The sequence below is a fragment of the Pipistrellus hanaki genome (genome assembly GCF_964339955.1).
Source record: "Pipistrellus hanaki genome assembly, chromosome: X".
Taxonomy (NCBI): Eukaryota; Metazoa; Chordata; class Mammalia; order Chiroptera; family Vespertilionidae; genus Pipistrellus; species Pipistrellus hanaki.
This window is the reverse complement of record NC_140524.1, coordinates 27,317,200-27,340,762: the sequence shown is the minus strand read 5'-3', so window position 1 is coordinate 27,340,762 and position 23,563 is coordinate 27,317,200. Positions and strand designations below refer to the sequence as shown.

Genomic DNA, 23,563 nt, shown 5'->3' with positions numbered 1-23,563 from the left:
TTTGAGTTTAAGAGCTCTAGATTAAAGTTGGAGCCACAGCACCAGCTCCTGAAGTATTGCTTTGATTACCTTTGCCTCCTTTGTGGACCTCACAGAAAGAGCAGTTAAGCCAAGGATGTATTTGGGTATCTCTGGGTTCCTTGATATAATATCATCCTAATGACATCTCTTACTAGTACCCCAATTTCACCCCAACCTCCAATAAAGTACAAGAGTCTCACTCCTAGTGGATACAGTAAAAAGTATCCAATCAGGGGTATGTCAGTAAGAAATAAGAAATCTGAGCAATAAGTAAAAACTTGGAAAATCTAGCAGATAATGGGCCGTCGTTCTAGAAGATGTATTCTTGTTTCAGAACCTCTATGAGAAGACCGAAGGTGTGAAAGATGCTGGCTTGTACTCAGAGGTACCCAAGATTTGTACCTGCTTCCACCCTCTATCTTCATTCCACCTTAAGAAAGAAAGTGCTAAAAGGAACCCTCATTCACTGCTAGTGGGAATGCAAAATGGTATAGCTACTATGGAAAACAGTATGGATGTTCCTCAAAAATTAAGAAGAGAGCTACCAGATGACCTAGCAATCCCTCTTCTGTATATCTATCCAAAAAAAATTGAAAACATTTGTTTGCAAAAATATGCACCGCTATGTTCATTGCAGCATTGTTTCAGAACCTCTATGAGAAGATTGAGGACACTAAAGAGAATTTGATAGGAAATGCAAAAAATCTTAATGGGGGAGGGAGTAATTCTTTATTGGTACAAACCTTGTTTTGATAACTAACACCACTGTCCCGCATTCCCAGACTTTATTTGTTGTGTGTTTCATATTAGATTCTGATCCATTTTTATGTTTCCTTATAAACTAACCTTGACTTTGATTAATTGCACACTAGCAGTTTCATGTGACAGACCCAAGTTCTTTCCTGAACAGAGAGCCCCTATAGCAGAAGAAATAATGTAAAGCATTCTAATATGTCCCCCTATATTTGCCAGCTCACTTGCACATACATAGTACCACATGACTAGGTGTGGTCAATGAAATATAAGTAGATGTGATATGTGTCGCTTCTGGCTGAATCAATAAAGTACCTACATGAAATTATCCAGCATCTCTTTTTCTCCTACAGCATCAGTTGAACAGGCTACATATCCCAATGACAACACAATGAAACTACAGCTACAAAACAGTGGAGTGACTATGTGGAGCAGATCCCCTCCCATTCTCACATCCCTCTCCCCAGCAATGGGACTGTGATATGAGCAAGAAATAAACTCTTGGTGTATAAAACTTCTGACACTTTGAGATTGTAATCCGAACATAATTGTATTCCTATCAAACACAGCCCCCTTCTTCTGCATGCATTGGGCTTATTTTATAATCTTAACTTAGTCGTCAATAAATCTGCATGTTAAACCCATAGTCTTCTGAACTGGCTCTACTGGACATAAAATCGCACACAAGTCAGCAAGCAAAGCTTTAACTTTCAACCAAATACATAGTAGAGAGCAATACAATTCAGGAAATACAAATATTTTGTACTGCACAAAGAAACAGGAAATAATTAAATTTCGTATAGACATTTCTTTATTATATTTTCCCACTTGAATATTTAGAGAATAATTTAAATGTGATTCATACTGACAGCAAGCACAGTATCAAATATTAGCTTTTTAATATTTTTCTGTTCTCACCCTTGATTCCTTTAGGGAAAAAAAATATTTAGATGACCTCAAAGAAACACTTATTATGCTAATCACAGTATGCAGTAATACAACAATCCCATACTCAATAGAAAAGAAAGCAACAAAGAAGTGAAAAAGTCTTTCTCCTCAAATCATTTTAATTCTTTTTTTCCACAGCCATATAAATTTAAAGTATGAAACAACAATAATACAGCTATAGAATCTAGGTTTTCTTTCAAAGCAGCGGCATATAAAACATAGAAAAGCTAAAACCTCAGCACAAGCTTCAAAAGAACAAGGACTGAGAGGATTTGATGAAGACATGAAATGCACAAAATACAGTACACAAAAATACTAGAATGCATAAAATATAAAGCTACACATTTCAAGTAGAAAGCATTGTAAAATATATAAAATATGCAAGAAATCAAAACGAAAAAGATTTTTCTTAGAGTACCATGAATACACTGGAACTGGCAATTAGCATTTGAAGATGGGAACAAGAAAATAGCAGTTTCCCATTTAAAACTTTATTTCTAGGCTTTAGGATTTCACCTTCTTGACATCCTTCTTTCCAGAGCTCTCAGTAGCTGACTCTGCTTTTCTTTTCTGTGACTAAAATGGAAACAGATTTAATGTTCTGCTCCAATATGGATATTTTTAAATGGCCCAACAATGTTAAATCTAGGATGTAAATGCATTAAAAAAAATTTTAACATGAATATTCACTTAAATGTTATACTCACAATTAATGTTCTATATAGCCCAACAAACTATATAACCCAATGTAAAATAACCTTCAAATATGTTTCTTTTTTTAAAAAAGACATAAAATATGCATAAAAATAGTCGTCAAGTGACCAGTTACACATAGTACTATAAATGTACTCTTATGTTAACTACTTAATATTGAAAGTTTTCTGGGCAAAATGTTATTTATGAGTGTATTATTTATAAAAACTATATGATAGATATTAAAATACCACATTTCATGTATTTTATGATGCACATTTCTTTCCCAAGTTAGCATCTCTGAAATTGGGATGCATCTTACAATTGATGACAAGTTATAGTTACTTGGCAACAGTTTTTCTCAGTGGTACATAAAATAATGCCGTTTCTTAGATTAGAAGGCATCTCAGACTTGCTAAAATATGGTAGTTTACATAACCACACTCAAATAACGTGACCCATTTAAGACTATTTTAAATTCTAACTGTATAAGACAACCAAACTAGATTAAAATCAAGTTATCTTATTATTCAACAGTTAATTTATTGAGCAAGTAAACCAAGTAAAGCTTTGCTATCCACTCAAACTTCTCATTTTCACTAATAGTTCCACAAAGAAAATTTATTTTATCAATTTCGGCCCCATTCCATACCCCTCCTCCAACTCCCACCTACAACTCTAGTCTCAATTTGAAGGATTTTACTTGCATTATATTTTTGCTTAAAGTCATGAGGAATTTGTTAAAATAGAGCCCTGTTACTAGGTAGGGAGTTCCTAACCATATGGTTTATAAACAAATAAGAAAAGGTGGTTGTAGTGTAATTCTTCTTCTATCAAAAAAATTAGCAATTCATAAAACCAGTTTTTATCATTGGTATCACTATGGCATTAAACATAATATAGGCATCTTAATTATGTAAAAATGGGATCTACCTAAAAATTAGGAAAATGCTGAAAATTTTACCATTGGAGTTTTAGTTGTGCGTTTCTTCTTTTCTGCTCTCTCTCTTTCCTCAATTTCCATATTTTCTTTCTCAATCAGTGAAATCAGAGTATTACAGCGTCTCTGGAACTCCTAAACCAAAGAGTTAATGATTTTAAATTTCTGTAACCCAGGAATACTCATTAGTGATAATTCTTTAACTGTATCATTCCTGTGATACAGATTTCTAAAGTCAGTGTTCTTCAGAACAATATCTATAAAAGATATTAATACATTTAACCAAAAATATGGGGTAGGGTAAATGTCATTCAATAGGTAAATGGGTAAAAACAACAACAACTTTGATACATCTGTACCATGAAATACTACTCAGCAATAAAAAGGAAGTCTTTGTATGTACAACAATCTAGATGAACCTCAAGGGAATTGTGCTGAATGAAAAAAGTCGACCTCAAAAGGTTACATACAACCAAAACCAGTTTGGCTCAGTGGATAAGAGTGTTGGCCTGCGGACTGAAAGGTCCCGGGTTCGATTCCGGTCAATGGCATGTATCTAGGTTGTGGGCACATCCCCAGTAGGGGGTGTGCAAGAGGCAGCTGATCAATGTTTCTCTCTCATCAATGTTTCTCTCTCATCAATGTAGTTCTCCATCCCTCTCCCTTCCTCTCTGTGAAAAATCAATAAAATATATTTTTTTAAAAGAACAAAAGGTTACATACATATTCCACTTATGTAACATTTTTTAAGATTTTTTTATTTTCAGGAAGAGAGCAAACAAAGAATATATAATGTTCTTAAAATGACAGTTTAGAAATAGAGAACATATCAATGGTTGCCAGGTGCTATAGAAAGGGGGGATAGTGGGTGTGGCTATAAAAAGCTAGCATGAGGGAGTCTTATGGTGGTGCTGCTTACATGAATCTACATGTGATAAAAATTAAACTGATCCACATTCACATGCATCAGCACACACACACAAGGCCATGTATAACCAATGAAATCTGAATAAGCATTGTGGATTGTACTAATGTCAATTCCCTGGTCATGACATTGCACTATAGTTATGCAAGATGCTATCATCAGAGAAGACTAGGTGAAGGGTGCTTGGGACCTCCTGTACATTTCTTTACAATTTCCTGTGAATTTATAAATATTTAAAAATAAAAAACTAAAATCGCACAAACAAAAAAATAAGGGAATATCTTATTGCCAGAATAAGTTTTGAAAGTAGTCAGTTTACAAAAGTGAAACAGATTGCTGTAGTACAGGGCTCTCTCAGAGTGGTCAAGTTTCTGATGAGCAGTGTCAGCCACTAGGTGAGAGACGTAGTATGCAAGTAGTTCCCAAAACTATTCAACCAACACCTTGTGGGATCAGAGTAGTGAGAAGCACATCTCAGGAAACATTGCTGTATTTGTTAATTTAGAGCAAACAATAGCTGAAAAGATTCTGCATTCACCTTGCCACTACCTTTATTTCACTGCCAGCAAATCAATGCATCCAACTATAAACAGTTTTTATGAATGTATGGTGAGTACCAAACATATGATTCATTAATATAGACATTCGTATATGTTAACCCTGTATACTTCGCTGTATTTTAAAGGTAAATAATAGTTTAATGTTAAAAAATAAGTAACATTTTAAAATATTATTCCTTTTCTGTATAACCAAAAATACCTGCTAAAATACAAAATAGCTAAATGTTTAAATGAAAATGTATGTTTATGGACTATTAAAACTCCAGCCAAAAAAATGGTCAAAATACAATAAAAAACTGCTAAAAATTAAAATGTCCAAATACTTTTAATTTTTCACTAAAACTAATGATCAAAGAAATGCAAAGTAAAACAATATCATCTTTATTAAATTTGCAATATGTATGCACATATGTATGTGGTATGTGTATCCAATGTCAGCAGTAAGATGGTGAAATGAGAACTCCATAATTCACTGATGATGAGATATCAATGTTATGAACTGAATTGTGAACCCTCAAAAATCATATCTTGAAGTTAGCACCCCCACATTGCAACTAGAGGTAGGACCCATAGGAGGTAATTAAGGTTAATTAAACAAGGTCATAAAGATGGGGACTTGTGTTCTTACAAGAAGAGAAAGTGATGCCCAGAGATCTCTCTCTGACTACACTCCAACAGAGAAAGGACCATGAGAGAACACAATGAGAAGGTGCCATCTACAAGCCAGGGAGAAAGGTCTCAACAGAAACCAACCCTGCTAGCACCTTGGTCTTGGACTTCCAGTCTCCAAAACAGTGAGAAATTTCTCTTTAAACCATCTGCAGACTAACACATTACCTTTATAGAAAGCAATTTGGGAATATCAATAAAGCATCTTAAAAAATGTCATACATTTTGAACTAACTATTTCACTCCTAGAAACTTCATATAAGGAAATAAGAAATATAGACAAAAATTTACTGTAAAATAATTTTTACAGCAGTGTTATTTTAGCAGGAAAATATTGGGGACTAAATTTTTGATAATTTGGAAATACAGAAATGTGTCTCATTATATATATATATATATATATATATATATATATATATATATATATATATATGAATATTAATTATATACAGTATTAATAATGGTTAACAGCAGGTATCTCTGAGAGTGGGACCAATGGTAACATATTTTCTCTTCATACTAGCCTGTATTTTCCAAATTTCCTGCAATGAACTTTTAGGTGTTGGGTAATCTGTAACATTTTTAAGAAATGGAAAATTGTTCTTTAAAGACAGTTTTATCTGTCCAAATAAAAGCCAGAAAAATGGTATACAGCATAGAAAATGTTACATAACAAAAATATTATCAACTATCCAAGCATTTTCTACTCTAAAATTGAAGCCCAAAAGGAAGCAGAAAACCAAAGATAGTCTAGACAGAAAAAAATTCCTCATTGACAAGTTATTGTTTAACTGTTAAAAATAATATTACAAAACACTGGTACATTCAAGTCTCTTGTACAACATATTCAATTACCCACGGTTAATTAATTTAGAAAAAAATAACACTGAACTTTTCCTTACTTACCAAAACAATACCGGTATCCTTAATATGCAGACCAAATACTCTTCATAGCTTCATTCAATAACACACATACAAATTAAACAGTATGTTATTCAATTTATCTATTATAGAAAGGGCTAAGTTGACCCTGATGAGATTTGATCATTGGTTTCTAGGAAGACTGGATGGAGTCTTTATTTGAATCTCATTCTTGAATCATTAAGCTATACCCTCTGGCTATTACTATTCTCAGTAAGTAATAGTTGTCTGTGACTACAGATATCTTTAGATACATATTCATGGTTTATATGTGTGATTCAGGAAAAAATAATACTTTTGACACAGTCTCATGTGCAAAGAAGTAGAATATATCAAAATGATTATAAATAGACTGTATAATTTCTTACCTTCATTCCTTTCAACTTGTCACTAACTACTCCAGTCACAGAAAAATAGCCTAACTCACTAGATGAACGCACCAAGGAATGGTTGAGTATGAATGTTGCTTTACTAGCATAGGTACTGTCACTTTCTCTAGATATACCAACCCCATATTTTTAATTTTTTTTTATAAAGAGAGGAAGGGAGAATGATCACATTGATCTCGAAACATCAATGTAAGAGTGAAACATCAATTAGCTGCCTCCTATATGCCCCCTATCGAGGATTGAGTCTGCAACCCCATGCATGTGCCCTGACCAGGAATAGAATCAGCAACTTTTTGGTGCATTGGATGACACCCAACCAATGAGCCACACTGGCCAGGACCTGACCCCGTTTCTTATTCACCCTCTTAAAGACTGCCTAACTAAAAAGATAGTATTATAAATAGATCACTAGCTAAATCCAGAAATTACAAGGAGAAAGGCCAGATTACCAATAAAACAGTATTGTACTTTTTAAATAACTACAAAATGACTATGAGAAATTTCATGATGTCAAAAGCACTTCCATAGTATACAATTTTCCTTTCATTTATATACTAGAGGTCTGATTCACAAAGATTCGTGCAAGAATGGGCTTTCCTTCCCCTGGCTGCTGGCACTGCCTTCACTCTGGCTGGAGCCACCTTTCCACCTTTGCTCTAGCCCAGAGCCACCTTTCTGCCTTTGCTCCAGTCTGGAGCTGCCTTTCTGCCTTCCCACACTCCTGAAGCTGCTGGGGCGGTGTGGAACGCTTGCATAGTTGCCATGGTGACAACACAAGTGTCCTGCCCTGCCCCCAACTGCTCATTGCCTGCATATGCAAATTAACACACCATCTTTGTTGGGTTAATTTGCATACTCTCTCCTGATTGGCTGGTGGGTGTCGCAAAGGTACAGTCAATTTGCATCTCTCTCTTTTATTAGTATAGATTCTCCTACATTTTTATAACTCTTTATCTTCCCATTTTCCTGGGGTTTCAGGGAGTGGTTTCCACAGTTCTAGAGTCAAATTATCTCTGTCATCATTTCCTCATACTGGATTTAGGAATGAAGTTGGAGTGAGAAAAATAGCATATGAGAGGAAGAGAGGAGATGCTAAACCAATAAATACAACAGGAACATGACAAATGGGAAACTGTTCTGCAATGTTAATAACTATGGCAAAAGAAGAAAGTACTTTGTGTTCAGGCATATGTGAAAATGCTGGCTTTTAAAAGGTTAAACAAGTTTCTTCATGGCAGGATTTCTCTGGGCATTTCACATTCTAATGTAGAATGGAAGCATCCAGGGAAGGATTCAGTATCAGAATTTCTCAAATCTATTTGAACACAAAACCAGTGTCCTGTATATCATCCATTTGCATATCCTAGAACAATGTTTGGTAAAAACTAACTAGGAAAATGCTGTGCAGGGTAAGAATGATGAATAAGGCTAAGTTTGAATCAAAGTACACACAAAAAAATACACAACAACTAGAAACTAAGAACAAAGAACAAAGAAATTTGACTTAATTCAGTTGGCAAAAGGATCTCATTGACAATTTTTGAGCTGGAGGAGTGATGTAATCAAAGGTATAGTTTGGTACTTGGAATTCTTTCCTGGATACAGATTCTCAATAGTGAGAGTTCATAAAACTCTCAAGATTATAAAGGGTTTTTAAAAACAATTCAAGTTGATGTTTGAATCCCTTTTACTAGGCCTTTGTTAATTAGTTGTCCAGTATGTCTGAATTCTTCCAATGATAGGGTCCTCTCTATCTCTAAAGGCTCTTCTATTCCACCTTTCAACAAGTTTAAAATGTCCCCTATGCAACACTACAATTTGCTACAATCAGTTTCCAACAATCAGTTCTAGGTCGAATTTTTTAAAGTATGATGTTATTGATTTCAGAGAGAGAGAGAAGGAAAGGGAGAGAGATAGAAACATCAATGAGAGAAACATTGATCAGCTGCCTCCTGCATACCCCTGTACAGGAAATTGTGTTTGCAACCCAGGCATGTGCCTTAACTAGGAATCTAACAAGTGACTCTTGGTGCTTGGAATGATGCTCAATCCATTGAGCCATACCAGCTGGGCTAGGTCTAATTTTTATAGTTATGGAAAACAAGCTGATTTCCTTTTCTATATGAAAATATTTCAAATATTATAAAGCAGCTATCATGTTTCCATCGCAATCACCAACACAACCCCCAAACACCCCTCATTTAGTAAGGGCATATGCCTGGGTTGCAAGCTCAATCCTCAGTGTAGGCCGTGCAGGAGTCAGCCAATAATTGATTCTTGTCATCGATGTTTCTATCTCTCTCCCCCTCACCCGTCCTCTCTGAAATAAATAAAAATATTTAAAAGAGGTCAGCACATCTTTTCTGAAAAGAGCCAGATATTAAATATTTTCAGCTTTGTAACCACACGGTCTCTGTCACAACTATTAAGCTCTGCCATATAGGATTAAAGCAGCGGTAGACAGTATATAAATGAAGGAGTGTGGTTATGTTCCAATAAAACCTTACAGATACTAAAATCTGAATTCTTTATTTTCACATGTCACAAAATAGCCTTCTCTTTATTTTTTTTCAACCATTTGAAAATATAGAAATCATTCTTGGCTTGCAGGCCATACAAAAATAGATGGTGGGCACAATTTGCCAACCAATTTAAAACTACAAATTTTCAATTTACTTAAACAAATTTTACTGCCTTAGCTTTCCACGCCTTTTTAATTATGATCTTGCTCACCTGAGTTTCAACTTTTAAATACTAAGATATGTATCTCTACCTTTATGTAAGAAATGATGGAATGTGTTTGCAGTGAATAGCACTGCCCTTTAGTGTGCGGTAAACATCAGTCATGCTGGGCACCAAGTTCAAATATCATTTTCCCCAATACTCAGCTTCAAAGCATCAATTCAAAAGGCACAGAAAGCATCAGTAGTCTTGAAGTGACTTATTGAAAGAGATTAAAGAAGCTCCACATCAAATTTCTTATGTACTAAAATCCTAGACACTAACCCTACCTAAGTCTAAATGACAGAAGGTTCAGGCCCATTATGGTTCAAAGTCAAAAGCAGGTGAATGAGCAAGGGCAAAATATAAACTGCACTTCACATTGTGTCTCTAAATTATTAGGTAGTTCTATAAAGCCATAATTTTCTTCTACAGTTTTAGTAAAACAAAATTGGTAGGTTTTTGCCTTTGCTCTTTTATAAACTCCCTATACTTTTGCCTTTGCCCTTTTATAAACTCCCTATACTTTACCTATAGAATCAATACCTTGAACTATACATTGTGAGATATATTTCCAAGGTCCGTTGTTACCTTGGAACCTCTATCATAATAACAAAAAGCAATCACATTCTGTACTAGAATCTCAGGGTCCAAGCACACTGCCAGTTAAATGAGAAATAATATTCTAATAAATATAGCATACTTTTCTTAAAAACAAGTATCAAATGTTATGATGCTTTTACTTAGCTGCTGCTGCTTAAACATAATCCTATGTAATAAAAGGCTAATATGCAAATCAACCAAAATGGTGGCACAACCAGTTGCTATGATGTGCACTGACCACCAGGAGGAAGATGCTTCCTGGTGGTCAGTGCACTTCCACATGAGGAGCACCACTTAGCCAGAAGCCCTGAGCTGGGCATACAGCTGGTGAGTGCAGCGGCAGTGGTGGGAACCTCTCCCACTTCCTAGCAGCACTAAGGATGTCCTTCTGCCATCAGTTGGACATCCCCTGAGGGCTCCCTGACTGCAGGAGGATGCAGGCTGGACTGAGGGATACCCCTCCCCCAGTACACGAATTCCGTGCACCAGGCCTCTAGTTACTTATAAAATGTTATATCACCTCCTCACAAGGTAACACATACGTATACTAAACACCTAAAACAGACTCCTGTTAGTGCATTTATTGTATCACAGATTGTTAGAACAGTTCTGCCTTAAATCAAACACTCTAGTTACTAATAAAACACATGCTATTTACAACTGACTATTCAAACTTATCCTATATAATAAAAGCCTAATATGCTAAGTGTCCAGTCGACCAGTTGGCCATTCCACCAATCAAAGCATAATATGCTAATGATATGCTAAGGCCACTCAACTGCTCCCTATGATATGCACTGACCACCAGGGGCAGATGCTCCAACCAGCATGTTAGTTTGCTGCTGGGGTCCGGCTAATCAGGGCTGAGAAAGATGGGCCAGACATGCCCTGGAGCCCTCCTATGGTATTTCCTGGCTGGCCAATCTCCTGCATCCCCTCCCCCCCTAACACCAATTGATCACCGGCCTAGCCTGCACCCTCTCACGATCTGGAACCCCTCAGGGGATGTCGGAGAGCCAGCATTGGGCCTCTAGTGAATAAATAAAACCTTCAGGGATGAGAGCCAAATAAAGTCTAGCATTAGAAAAAGGTAAATGAAAAGAACTCAACCCCATTGGTATATTTCTTCACTTTCTATCCAATTCTCCTCCAACTGCAGGGGTCTGAGGTAGAAACAAACCTAAATACAAAAGTTCCAAGCTCATCTATGCCTAATTTGTGCAAGGTATTATGCTGGTCCCTTTAGATATAACCAGTTGCACTTAAAAATTAAGAGAACAGTACAAAATGCCTCTGGGACAGATGGCAATGCATAAGCCAAGGGAACGAAAAAAGATGAGGAACAGAGAAAAGATAGAGACATCAGTTTGGAGATTATCAGCCTATAGTTGGCAGGTGAGGTAGACATTTGGCCACTTGCACAGAACACTATTTCTAAAATGTAAATCTAGTCATGTCACTGACCTCTTAAAATCTTCCAATAACTCCCCACACTATACACTGAGTGGCCATATTATTATGATCTCTGAACACATAATAATCTGGCCACTCAGTATATGTATATTGTATATTGGGCCACTCAGTATATATATTAGAGGCCCAGTGCATGCATTTGTACATGGGTTGGGGGTCCAGCCAGCCTGGCCACGGGGAGGGGACATGGGTGGTTGGCTGGCCTGCCTGCTGGTCGAACTCCTGGTCGAGGGAACAATTTACATATTAGCTTTTTATTATATAGGATATACACTGAGTGGCCAGATTATTATGCATTCAGAGATCATAATAATCTGGCCACTCAGTGTAGACTAAAAACCAAAGACTTCAATATAGCAGACAGTTATTTCCTCATTTCCCAATACTTCCTTACTTACAGCCTACCACATCAACCTATTTACAGTTTCTGAATATGCTCTGCTTGTTTATACTTTTGCACATGATGTTTCCACAACCCTGAATGTAGTCCCATGGCCAACTACTTTTAGCTTTTTAAGACTTGGTTCCAAGAAGGACCTCTTCTATGAAGCTATTCCTCGGATCTAACACTCAAGGCAAAGTCAAACACTACCTCCTCTGTACTTATCTCTACACAGAACCTTTTCAAAATTAAGGCTGGAAAGAGAAAGTTTCATCTTTTAAGTTCATGAGTTAAAAATATATCTCTATGAGCATAACTATATTGCATTTTTAATATTTTAATAATTCTATAGTCAAGAACCCAATAATACATTTTACAGTTAACCAGTTTTATCAATAATGTATTAATTCATATTTCTCACACTTCATTAATAATGTAATACACTAAAATATCAATGTTAGCTATTATCATATAATTAACTGAGATGTAAAATCAAAAATTGTGATTGGCCTGCTTTATGAAATTTTCTAGACCACACCGCATAAGCAAAAAACAAAAGTAATTAATGTGACTCTAGAATAAGTTGGAAATTTTCAAATTTGACTTTTATTTTTCTAAAGTACAATATCTATAAAGAAAATCTTTCTCTGACTATGATGAACTAATAACCTAATTAACACTATCACTGATAAATCTATAAAAAGGGAAGCAAGCAAGCTAATAAAAGGCTATGGTGATATTTCCTAAAAAGTATTTTTTCTCTTATAATTCTAATGGGAAATTTCATTTTCTTGATTTTAAATAAGGAACACTTTCATTAATAAGTTGATTTAAAAACAAACAGTAATATCATGAAATTTTTATTACATTGTATACAACAGTGTGTGATTCTCTGAGAGGCTGTCAGAAAAAAATAATTTAAGCTACTACAAAAGGCATGATAATTGTAATAACTAATTACTAATACTTTGATTCAATTCCAAGGCACATGGCCACAGGCAATGTGCACATAGCTCCTTTAGCTAGGAGAGGAAATAAAAAATGTCCCCAGAAATTAAAAGGCAAGAATTCTTTTTTTAAAATTAAAATTAAGTGTCAAAGCAACCCTGCAAAGGATACAATAAATGGTTATATCAAGAAATGTTCTTTATCTTAGAGAGTTAAATTCTGCTTTTCTCCTGCAAGTACTTTAAAGGACCTAAGCAGATCCAAAAATGTACTGATTAAGCTTTGGGTACTTTTCATATGTCCTTTCCAGAAAACTGACTAATGTGATAAACCTTTTGGACCTCTCATATTCTTCTCAAATCTCCCAGTCACATTGGTCTATCACTAAATGAATAGAAATAGTACCTTGACATCCATTCCCTGAAAGGAATGGCAAGAAAATTATTGAGCTAATAGTGATAAAGGGATTGACAAGCATTATTTAAAAGGTACTATCAAATATGAAGTATTATCATTTCTTCTTATAGTCATTTGGTAAAAGTATCTGAATGCCCTAAGACTAAGACCCCATTTTAAGATTTTTTTCTTTGGAGAAAACTGGTAGAGCTATTCATATGCTCTGAGTTTAAAAACCTAAATTGATCGTATCCTTCCTACTTGTTTATATAGTTCAATAGGCTTTGATTACTTAAAGAACACAGAAGTTTTTGGTGAAAGAAATCACAATCTTTTTAGCACAGAGAAATGAAACTAAAATTCATTTTTTCTTTTTGTAGAGCAAGAATTTTTAAATGGAGTAGAGCCTCAAAGAAATCTTCAACCTTTAACTGAAGGCTTTCAAAGTGAGGCATATTTAGAAATGGAGGTTCATGACTTTAAGCACTTTGAGACTGTTATTTAAGTCAGTAGCCATTATTTCAGTACTTTGAGACCTCAGAATAAAATATGACTACCAAGGTTTCTACTTTTTTACTAAGCATTTCCATCCTATTTGTTGGTATCTCTGGGAGAAAAGAAAGACATATTTAAGCAAGATTATGTTTTTAAAGATAGCTTCTATAGTAAGCTAAATTTAAAGTTTAAATATTAGTAAGATTTTAATTGGAACACAGTGACACATATAATGAATCAAATTACACCTTCTGTATTTTTAAAAATTAGATATTTCACCGATACAAATTATTTTAACTTTGGAAATCTCAACGGCCTCTTTCAATCTTCCTAGGTTGTGAATGTGATTCACTATACAAGAACAATTATTTAAAATGATGGGGCCGAAGCCGGTTTGGCTCAGTGGATAGAGCGTTGACCTGCAGACTGAAGGGTCCCAGGTTCGATTCCAGTCAAGGGCATGTATCTTGGTTGTGGGCATATTCCCCAGTAGGGGGTGTGCAGAAGGCAGCTGATCAATGTTTCTCTCTCATCGATGTTTCTAACTCTCTCTCCCTCTCCCTTCCTCTCTGTAAAAAATCAATAAAATATATTAAAAAATAAAAAATAAAATGATGGGGCAAAGAGATCATCTAGGAATATTAATAATCTATTTCTTGGTGTTTTATTTTAATTTTTTCAATTATGGTTTACATTCAATATTATTTTGTATTAGTTTCAGGTGTACATCATAGTGGTTAGATAATCATAGTTAAGTAAGGGTTCCCCCCATATTTTCAGTACGATATTATTAACTATATTCCCTATATTGTACTTTACATTCCATGACTATTTGTACTTCTGTACTTCTCAAACCTTTCAACGTTTTCACCTCTTCCTCCAACCCCTCTCCGCTCTGGCAACCATAGGTCTATTCTCTGTATCTATGAGTCTGTTTCTGTTTTGTTTGTTTACATTGATTTTTAGATTCCACATATAAATGAAATCATATGGTATTTGACTGACATTTCATTTTCCTAATGATTAATATTATAACATATTCCAAAAAAGATGGTTTAAATATATTTTAAAATATACTACCTGTACTCTAATTCCAGATATATAAGCAAAAATGATCCATTACCCAGGAGGAAAATAAAAACAATATGACAGAAAAGTTAACAAACAAAACACTTCATATTACAATACTTAAATATGAAATAAACTATTACATATTTTAAAGATTTGTTAGAAATCATAAATTGTACCTTCTAGAAGGTAATTAAGGACAGAGATGTCATTTTCAAAAGACAAAATAAATGTTTCATTGTTCATTAGCTATGTAGTTAATATCTCCTCTTTGGAAAATATACATTAGAGATTTAAATATCTTGGTAAAAAAACAAACAAACAGATAAATGTTTTGTAGAAAGAAGATGGAGGAAAAAGATTCTTTACAAGGGAGTTCAGGGACATCTAGTGGCTGTTAATAATATACTTTTTTTTTTCTTGGAAGATGAAATGTTTATATAGTTCTACAGGTATGTTCATATTGCAAACAATATAAGCTTTTCCTTGCACTTCTGAATCTACGGTATTTCATCCTACTGCTTTTGTTTAATGATTCCAGAAACTGAAAACAGCATTAAACTCTCAACTTTTTTAAAAATTAATAAAATATCACTGAAATATACTTGAAAATTCAGCAAAAGTTCCACCACATAAAAGGGTGTGTATGATATAAAATATGATTCACCAAAAATGCAAGTAGGCATTTGTCTTTTAAAAGTTGTTGATGCTGCTCTAAATTAAATAGTTAAATGCATAAACCTCCAAATGGCTAAAATGCTAAATACAAGAAGTATAAACTTCCAATCTATAGCAATAAAAGGCTAATATGCAAAGTGTCCCCTCAGGAGTTCAACCGTGAGACCGGGAGTTTGATTGCTTGCTATGACGTGTACTGACCACCAGGGGGTGGCACAGAACATGGTGGGTGACTAGTGGCAGCAGTAGGCACTGAGGGAGCGAAGGAAGGAGGAGACAGGAAGGGTGGGAGGAGAGGGGATGGGCCCCACCTTGGCAGTGCACAGGCAGCAAGGGAAGGAGAGGGCAGGGAGGCAGAACCTGACTGGCCATGATCATTGGCCCAACCTAGGGACTCTACTGTGCATGAATTTCATGCACTGGGCCTCTAGTCATAAAATAAATAAGCCATGGAGATGTAATGTACAGCATAGTGACTACAGTCAATATTATTACAGCACTGGCCAGTGTGGCTAAGTTGGTTAGGTGTTCTGTGCATCAAAGGGTTGCTGGTTCCATTCCCAGTCAGGGAACATGCCCATGTTGTGGGCTCAATCCCCAGCAGGGGGCATGCAGAAGGCAGTCAATTGATATTTCTGCCTCCCTCTCCCTTCCTCTGTATAAAAACCAATTTTAAAAATCTTTAAAATAATAATAATGTAATGCATACTTAAAAGTTGCCAAGAGATTAAATCCTAAAAGTAGTTCTCACCACAAGAAAAAAATTCTTTCTAACTCTAAATGAAAAAAAAAAATGATAACTAGACTTACTGTGGTCATCATTTGGCAGTATATACAAATATCGAATTATTACATTATACACCTGAAACTAGTGTTATATGCCCATTATAACTCAAAAAATCCTTCAAAGGAATTCTCTGCAAAACATGATCACAGATGTACTAAGCTAGAAGGCACCTTAAAAGGCTAAGAAGCTCACTGCCAAAGCCTCAGACAATCAAAATAAAATCTCATTTTGAAATCTAATAGACAAACTATTCTACAGTGTTCTTCAATGATCTATGTCAATTATCCAAAGAACCCTATCAAACAACTCTTCACTACATCTAAACTTTGCCCTTCACGCTATAGATTAATTTTTTATTCTCTTCCCAGTACTTTCTACTGAATCTTATACTAGAAGCCCAGTGCATGAAATTCGTGCACGGTAGAGTCCCTAGGTCTGGCCAGCGATCAGGACGATCAGGGTCATCTCACCCAGTCCTGATTGGGGCAGACTGGGGCCAGCCAGCTGGGGTAGGGACCGTGAGATGTTGGCTGGCCATGGGAAGTTGGCTGTGGGAGTGTACTGACCACCAGAGAGCATCTCCTGTATTGAGCATCTGCCGCCTGGTGGTCAGTGTGTCATAGTGACTGCTCAAATGGTTGTTCGGTCTTTTGGTCATTCAGTCACTTCAGCTTTTATATATAGATACACCTCATATTCTTCCAAACAAGTATAGCACTTTATGTTTATTCCTATTAAGTATTATGTTGTAAGATCCAACAGATCCATCATTCCAATTTCTCTAGTTCCATTTGGATCCTGGCTTTATCCAAAGAATTTGCTAGCCCCCCCAGTATTACATATTCCATAAACTTGACAAGAACATTCTAATAACAATCCTAGAGAACACTCTAAATTTTTTATAAAGCTTTAAGGAATATCTGATCTTATAAAGCATCTGCCAAAATTAGCATCTTCAATATGGCAACTCAGATTTTTTTCTTTTCTTATTATTCAACTTGAACTGAAATTCAAAGTCAAATAAAATCTTTGCACCCCTATGAAGCTTTGGCCAAGAAAACATTTATGGTAGATAGCAACTACTTAAGAAAAAAAGTTCAATATTTGGATTGCTAGTTTCTGGTTACTTTTAATTTTTAGGCTATTTAAAAGTTATTTTTGTTTTAATTCAGCTTTCAAAAAATTGAAGATGTCGACATTAAAAATGTGTTGCATTTATTTCAATATCATCAGAACACTGCTAAGCAGCACTATAATTTAATAAAAACACAATTCAGATTAGAAAGTACCAGAATAAATTATAAGTAGCTAAAATAAAAATATATCTCCTACTTAAGTATACTTTGTCTCATAATAATTTTATAAAGAATCCACTTAGGCCATAACTGGTTTGGCTCAGTGGATAGAGTGTTGGCCTGTGGACTGAAGGGTCCCAGGTTCAATTCCAGATGTACCTTGGTTGCGGGCACATCCCCAGTGGGGGGCGGGGTGCAGGAGGCAGCTGATCGATGTTTCTCTCTCACCTATGTTTCTAACTCTCTATCCCTCTCATTTCCTCTCTGTAAAAAATCAATAAAATATATCTTTTAAAAAAAAGAATCCACTTAGGCAACAATTCATTCTCATTAAAAATAAATCCTTAAGTTATATAAACAGTCTCAAGTATCATCTGCCTAATAACAAAGGAAAATGTACCTTTAAAGTGGGGAGTTCTAGCTGTCACCATATTAACCAAGTGATCAAACTTAGCCTCACCGAGTGATAATCTGACATGATGTGCCTCATGATGTAATACAATAAGAAGTACCTATCGTTTATGTAATATTCTTGCCAAAAATGCTTAATCTAAGTCTAGCAATGAGCAAAAACATAAAGTTGTAGATTAAAAGACACTAAAGAGCTCTGACCAGTGTTGCTCAGTTGGTTGGAATGTCATCCTATACTCCAAAGGGTGGTGAGTTTGACCACTGGTCAGAGTACTTACCCAGGTTGCAGATTGACATACCGAGAGGCAACTGATCGATGCTTCTCTCTCACATCTCTCTCTCTCTCTCTCTCTCTCTCTCTCTCTCTCTCTCTCTCTCTCTCTCTCCCCCTCCCTCCCTCCCTCCCTCCCTCCCTCCCTCCCTCTCTTCTTCCCACCCTCCCTACTTCTCTCTGTCCCTCCATCCCTCCCTCTTCCTCTCCCTAAAATTGATAAAAGATAATAACATATCCTCTGGGGTGGGATTGGGGGAGACACTAAAAAGACTAAATAGCCAAATTTAATGTTTAAATTTTGACTGGATCATCAAGTTTAAACAACAGCTATTAAAGATACTTGTAGGACAACTGGGAAATTTTGTACATGCACTGAATAATGGATAACATTATTGAATCGATGTTAACATTTTCAGGTAGGATCAAGATATTGTGGTTATGTAGGAAAATGTTCTTATTTTTAGATAAACGCTGAGATATTTAGAAGTGAACACTAATGATGTATGCAAGTTACTTTCAAATGTTCAAAAGTATAGATATGTATATTTATAAATATAAAATAAAGATATGTATTTCTGAATGCAAACTATAGAATATATATATATATATATATATATATGTATGTATATACATGCATATATGGGTGGGGGACAAAGTCAATGTGTTAAATGTTAGCAATTAGAGAATCTAAGTGAATAATATATAATATTTGAAATTTTCAAAATAAAAGTTAAAAGAAGTAAGAAAGGAATACATACCATGGCAGTTCTAGACTTGATAAACCAGTCAAATCTAAACTGAGGAGCATTCCGTACACATTGTCTTAATTCTTCATACACATTTTCTCTATCAAAGCCCATTTTGTGTAACATACAAATCAAGAATCTATCTTCTTCCTCAGTATAGTTCTTTCCTTTGCTGGTTCCATACTGAATGCGTAACTGATGAAATGGAGCCTTATATCTTGCAATCTGAGGATTTAAACAAGTTGGTGTTTTAACTAAATGTGCAATAATAAATCAAAGCTAGTAACCATATCAATTAAAATAATCCTATATAATAAAACCCTAATATGCAAATCTACCAAATGGCCGAACGACCAGTCACTACGACACTGACCACAAGGGGGGCAACTGGCAGTGATGATTGGGGGGCAGGGCCGGCCAGCAGGCAGCACCAGGCCACCAGCCAGCAGGGGCTCTGCCCGCCAATCGCCCCACAGATGGCCCTGATCACTGGCCAGGCTTAGGGATCCTACCCTATATATTGGGAACAGTCTCTTAGATTTAAAATTAAAGCCTGGCAAGACTACTCTAACACTGAAAAAACAGGATGATGCAGTGATGACATGCACACTTTGTAGTCAGCTCTGATTCTGACACTTACAACTGTATGACAAAGCCAATTACTTCACTTCTCTCTGCTTCAGGTTTTCCACTCATAAGATGGGGAAAATGGTACTACTGCCTCAGAAGGATGGTGTTATGTACTACTTTTTATAATCAGATCATAAAAATATAGCTGCCCATACAATAGCAAGATGCCTTTCACCTGTATGAAAAGTATGGTCACTGGTGCATGCAGCATCCCAGATTGTGAGAGGGATGTCTGACTGCTGGTTTAGGCCCAACATCCCCCAAGGGATCCCAGACTATCAGAGGGTGCAGACCGGGCTGAGGGGACCCCCCCCCCCCCAGTGCATGAATTTCGTGCACTGGACCTCTAGTCTAATAATAATTTTACAATTATGAAATATAGTACTTTGGCATCCAGAGCTTTCTTGATACTGATCCTCCGTTGAATTCTTGCTTCACCACGTTCAATTTGAGCCATAATTTTCTCAATGTCCTGTAATTCATTGCAACGTTCCCAAAATACAGCTGAAAGAAAGAGTTACTACTTTAGAATACTATCATCTTAAGAAAATAAATCCACAAAATTGTACAATGAAGAATTAACAGAAAAGGACAAAGTAAAATGATGTTTAAGATTCATATCCCTCTGTATATGTTAAATTATTAAATACAAATGGCATTTTTTATTATCCATCCCAAATGACAGGATTTTAAGATACTACCAATACTGGTTTATGCGCTACTTTTATTCCAACATGATGCAGAAGTGATCAAATACATAAAATGAAACAGGAGAGAAGATGACCATATAACTTAGAGAGCACTGCTTCTTAGCAAGCAAAAACAAAAAGGAAAACATTATCAACAGATTAATTCAAATTTCCTATGAAACAGCAACTATTGAAACCATTGCTTCACCTTTGGAAGCAATCACTGATCTTATTTTCCGTAACCTGTAGCTTATTTTTTAAACTTACCTGGAATAGCCTTTTCTCTAACAAAACAAAACACCAAGTCACCCTAATTTTATATGAGCCAAATAATCTGGCTGCATTAATATGCATTAATGTAACTTCAGTAAAAAGTCTTTTTAATGACATACTCTCAAATTTTTCAATTTTAGACCCTATAAGAAGGTATGTTACCCTGATCAGTGTGGCTCAGTTGGTTGGAGAGTCATCCCATACCCCTAAAGGTGGTGAATTTGATTCCTGGTCAAGTCACATACCCAGGTTGCAGTTAGATCCATAGTCAGAGTACATATGAGAGACAACTAATTGATGTTTGTTTCTCTCTCTCTCTCTCTCTCTCTCTCTCTCTCTCTCTCTCTCCCTCCCTCCCTCCCTCCCTCCCTCCCTTCCTCCCTCTCCCTCTCTTTCTCCCTCCCTCCCTCCTTCTCCTTCTCCCTCTCCCTCTCCCTCTTCCTCCCCCTCCCCCTTTCCCTCTCTCTCTCCCTCTCCCTCTCCCTTCCTCTCACTCTAAAAATCAATAAAAACATATCCTCAGGTGAGGACTTTTTTAAAAAGAAAGAAATTTTAGCACATCACTTTGTATAAGCACCTGTATTCATTTATTCATTCTTTCAATTATTCATTCAACACATGTTTAAATGCCTACTATGTATAAGATACTCATTAATAGCCAATAGTAGGTATTTCTTCTCTTATTGTAACCAACTACATAAACTATTCCAATTTCCCCACCCTCTGACAGAGCCCAAATTAAACCATCCTGAGCTAGTCATGCCACCAAGCCTGGTATCAAATTTGAGGGAATATCTGACATGTTATCTTTTTTAATCACTTGTTTTCTTGCAAAATTAGGGTGACTTGGTGTTTTGTTTTGTTTTGTTTTTTAGAGAAAAGGCTATTCCAAGTAAGTTTAAAAAATAAGCTACAGGTCACTGAAAATAAGATCAGTGAGTGCTTCATATACACTGATGCTATTTTGAAAAAAATTCTACTTCAGAATATCACTCTGCACATATCCTTTTACATTCTTTTATTCAACTCTTGCTGATAAAATGTCTCTCTCATCGTTTTTACTCCCTCTAAGCCACCAACTGCTCTAAACTTATGTGATAAAGCTTAAGAGTAATAGAAGTGTTATGCCAATATCAAGGAAAATAGGAAATTTATAAACTTGATTTATACTATATGAAATAAAAACTCAGTATAATCAACCTCTAAAGTCCCTGGTAATCATCAGAAGACCTTTTCATATTTCCAAAAGGAAAAAAAAATGTATTCTCTAATTAAATCTGGATTTCTTCAAACACTGACACTATAGATACCTTAAGAACTGGTCCTACTTTATATTAATCCTTGACATATTTCTTAGTATTATAATGTCTCTTTCTTATAGAATTTGAGTTGTTAAGCTAAGTAGGATTTGAGAGACTGGCATAGAAACCTCAGACTACTTTGTAAGATTGTTTTTATGGGGGAAATGTACTAGATTCTACACAGCTAATATTTAGACTAAATATGAGAGCCCAGCCTATTTGAAAGTCAGAAACTTCCTATTCTACATATAGAAAATTTCCTAGACATAATTGCCTATATTTGGTAAGATTTTTTTTAGAAGCTGGAGGTTGAATACGCTGTGGCATGGGAATTGTATTAATTCCATGTGCTTCAGCAGCTAACCTAGTTCTGGTCAATACCAAAGACACAGCTGAGTAAAACAGGGACATGATTCTAGGATCAATCAACAGATTTATTCAAGCAGTCTTTTTATATTTATTTCAGCTTTTCTGAAATTAATGGAACCCACAAGACCTGCCTAGATTTCACTGGAACCCTGACAGTGTCTGAGGACCTAAAAGGGCCTAATTGGAATTCTCTACTTCAAGGATGACATAGAAAGACACTAATTCAATCTGGTGAACCTGAAATCTCAAACTTTTCCCAGAAGAAGGGGTAAAGGGAGACAATGAGGGATAAGGACAGATATGTAATACCTTAATCAATAAATAGAAAGAAAAAAATCTTTACCCAGAAGAGGATCAAATTCCAGAGGTGGAAAAGTGGGAAACATTTTCTCAATGCTTATCCAATAGACTTTTTTCTCATCAGGGCTTTACTTAGCTCCACTAGCTAACCACTAGGGACAACAGCATTTACTTTGTTTTGATAACTCTTAAAATCTTTTTTTAGAAATAGAATTACATTTTACTAGAGGCCCGGTGCATGAAATTCATGTACTGGGGTATGTTCCTCAGTCCAGCCTGCACCCTCTCCAATCTGGGACCCCTTGGTTGATGTCCAACTATTAGACATTCCTCTCACAATCCGAGACTGCTAGCTCATAACCACTCACCTGCCTGCCAGCCTGATCACCCCTAACCACTCCCCGGCCAGCCTGATTGCCCCCAACTGCCCTCCCCTGCCAGCCCGATGGTCCCCAACTGCATTCCCCTGCAGGCCTGGTCAACCCCAACTGCCCTCCCCTGCCAACCCGATCGCCCTCAACTGCCTGCCCCTGCCAGCTCGATGGCCCCCAACTGCCCTCCCCTGCAGGCCTGATCTCGCTCCCAACTGCCCTCTCCTGCCACCCTGCCAGCCTGATCTCACCCCAAACTGCCCTCCCCTGCCAGCCATCTTGTGGTGGCCATCTTGTGATGATGTGGGGGCAGCCATCTTGTGATGACATAGGGCAGCCATCTTGTGATGACATGAGGGCATCACATGAGGATGTGAGGGCCACCTAGGTTTTTATTAGTATAGATACTCTCATCTGTACTTTATTCGTAAGTTTAAAAGATCTCTGAACAATGGCACAATTACAGTGGCACCAATGAAATTACGTAATAAGATTACAATTAAACATCATGTTTGAAGTTATATACAAACCTGA

At 36.1% G+C, this 23,563-nt stretch overlaps 1 protein-coding gene across 6 annotated transcripts in view; it reads right to left on the bottom strand.

Annotated features, from left to right (window-relative positions):
• Positions 1-1,821: 1,821 nt before the first annotated feature.
• The window catches only part of SMARCA1 (SNF2 related chromatin remodeling ATPase 1), an 85,122-nt gene continuing 63,380 nt past the window's right edge, over positions 1,822-23,563 (bottom strand). For 5 of the 6 annotated variants that reach the window (XM_084870703.1, XM_084870707.1, XM_084870708.1 and 2 more), the window contains 5 exons: positions 23,560-23,563; positions 20,112-20,230; positions 19,109-19,321; positions 3,380-3,490; positions 1,822-2,298 (listed from right to left, as the gene is read on the bottom strand). The exon at positions 23,560-23,563 is cut by the window's right edge and continues 129 nt beyond it. In XM_084870703.1, coding sequence (XP_084726829.1) covers positions 2,227-2,298; positions 3,380-3,490; positions 19,109-19,321; positions 20,112-20,230; positions 23,560-23,563 — 519 coding nt within the window. In that variant the 3' untranslated portion in view covers positions 1,822-2,226. Of the gene's footprint in view, positions 2,368-3,379; positions 3,491-19,108; positions 19,322-20,111; positions 20,231-23,559 lie in introns of all 6 variants that reach the window. The other variant, XM_084870705.1, reaches the window with a different exon arrangement.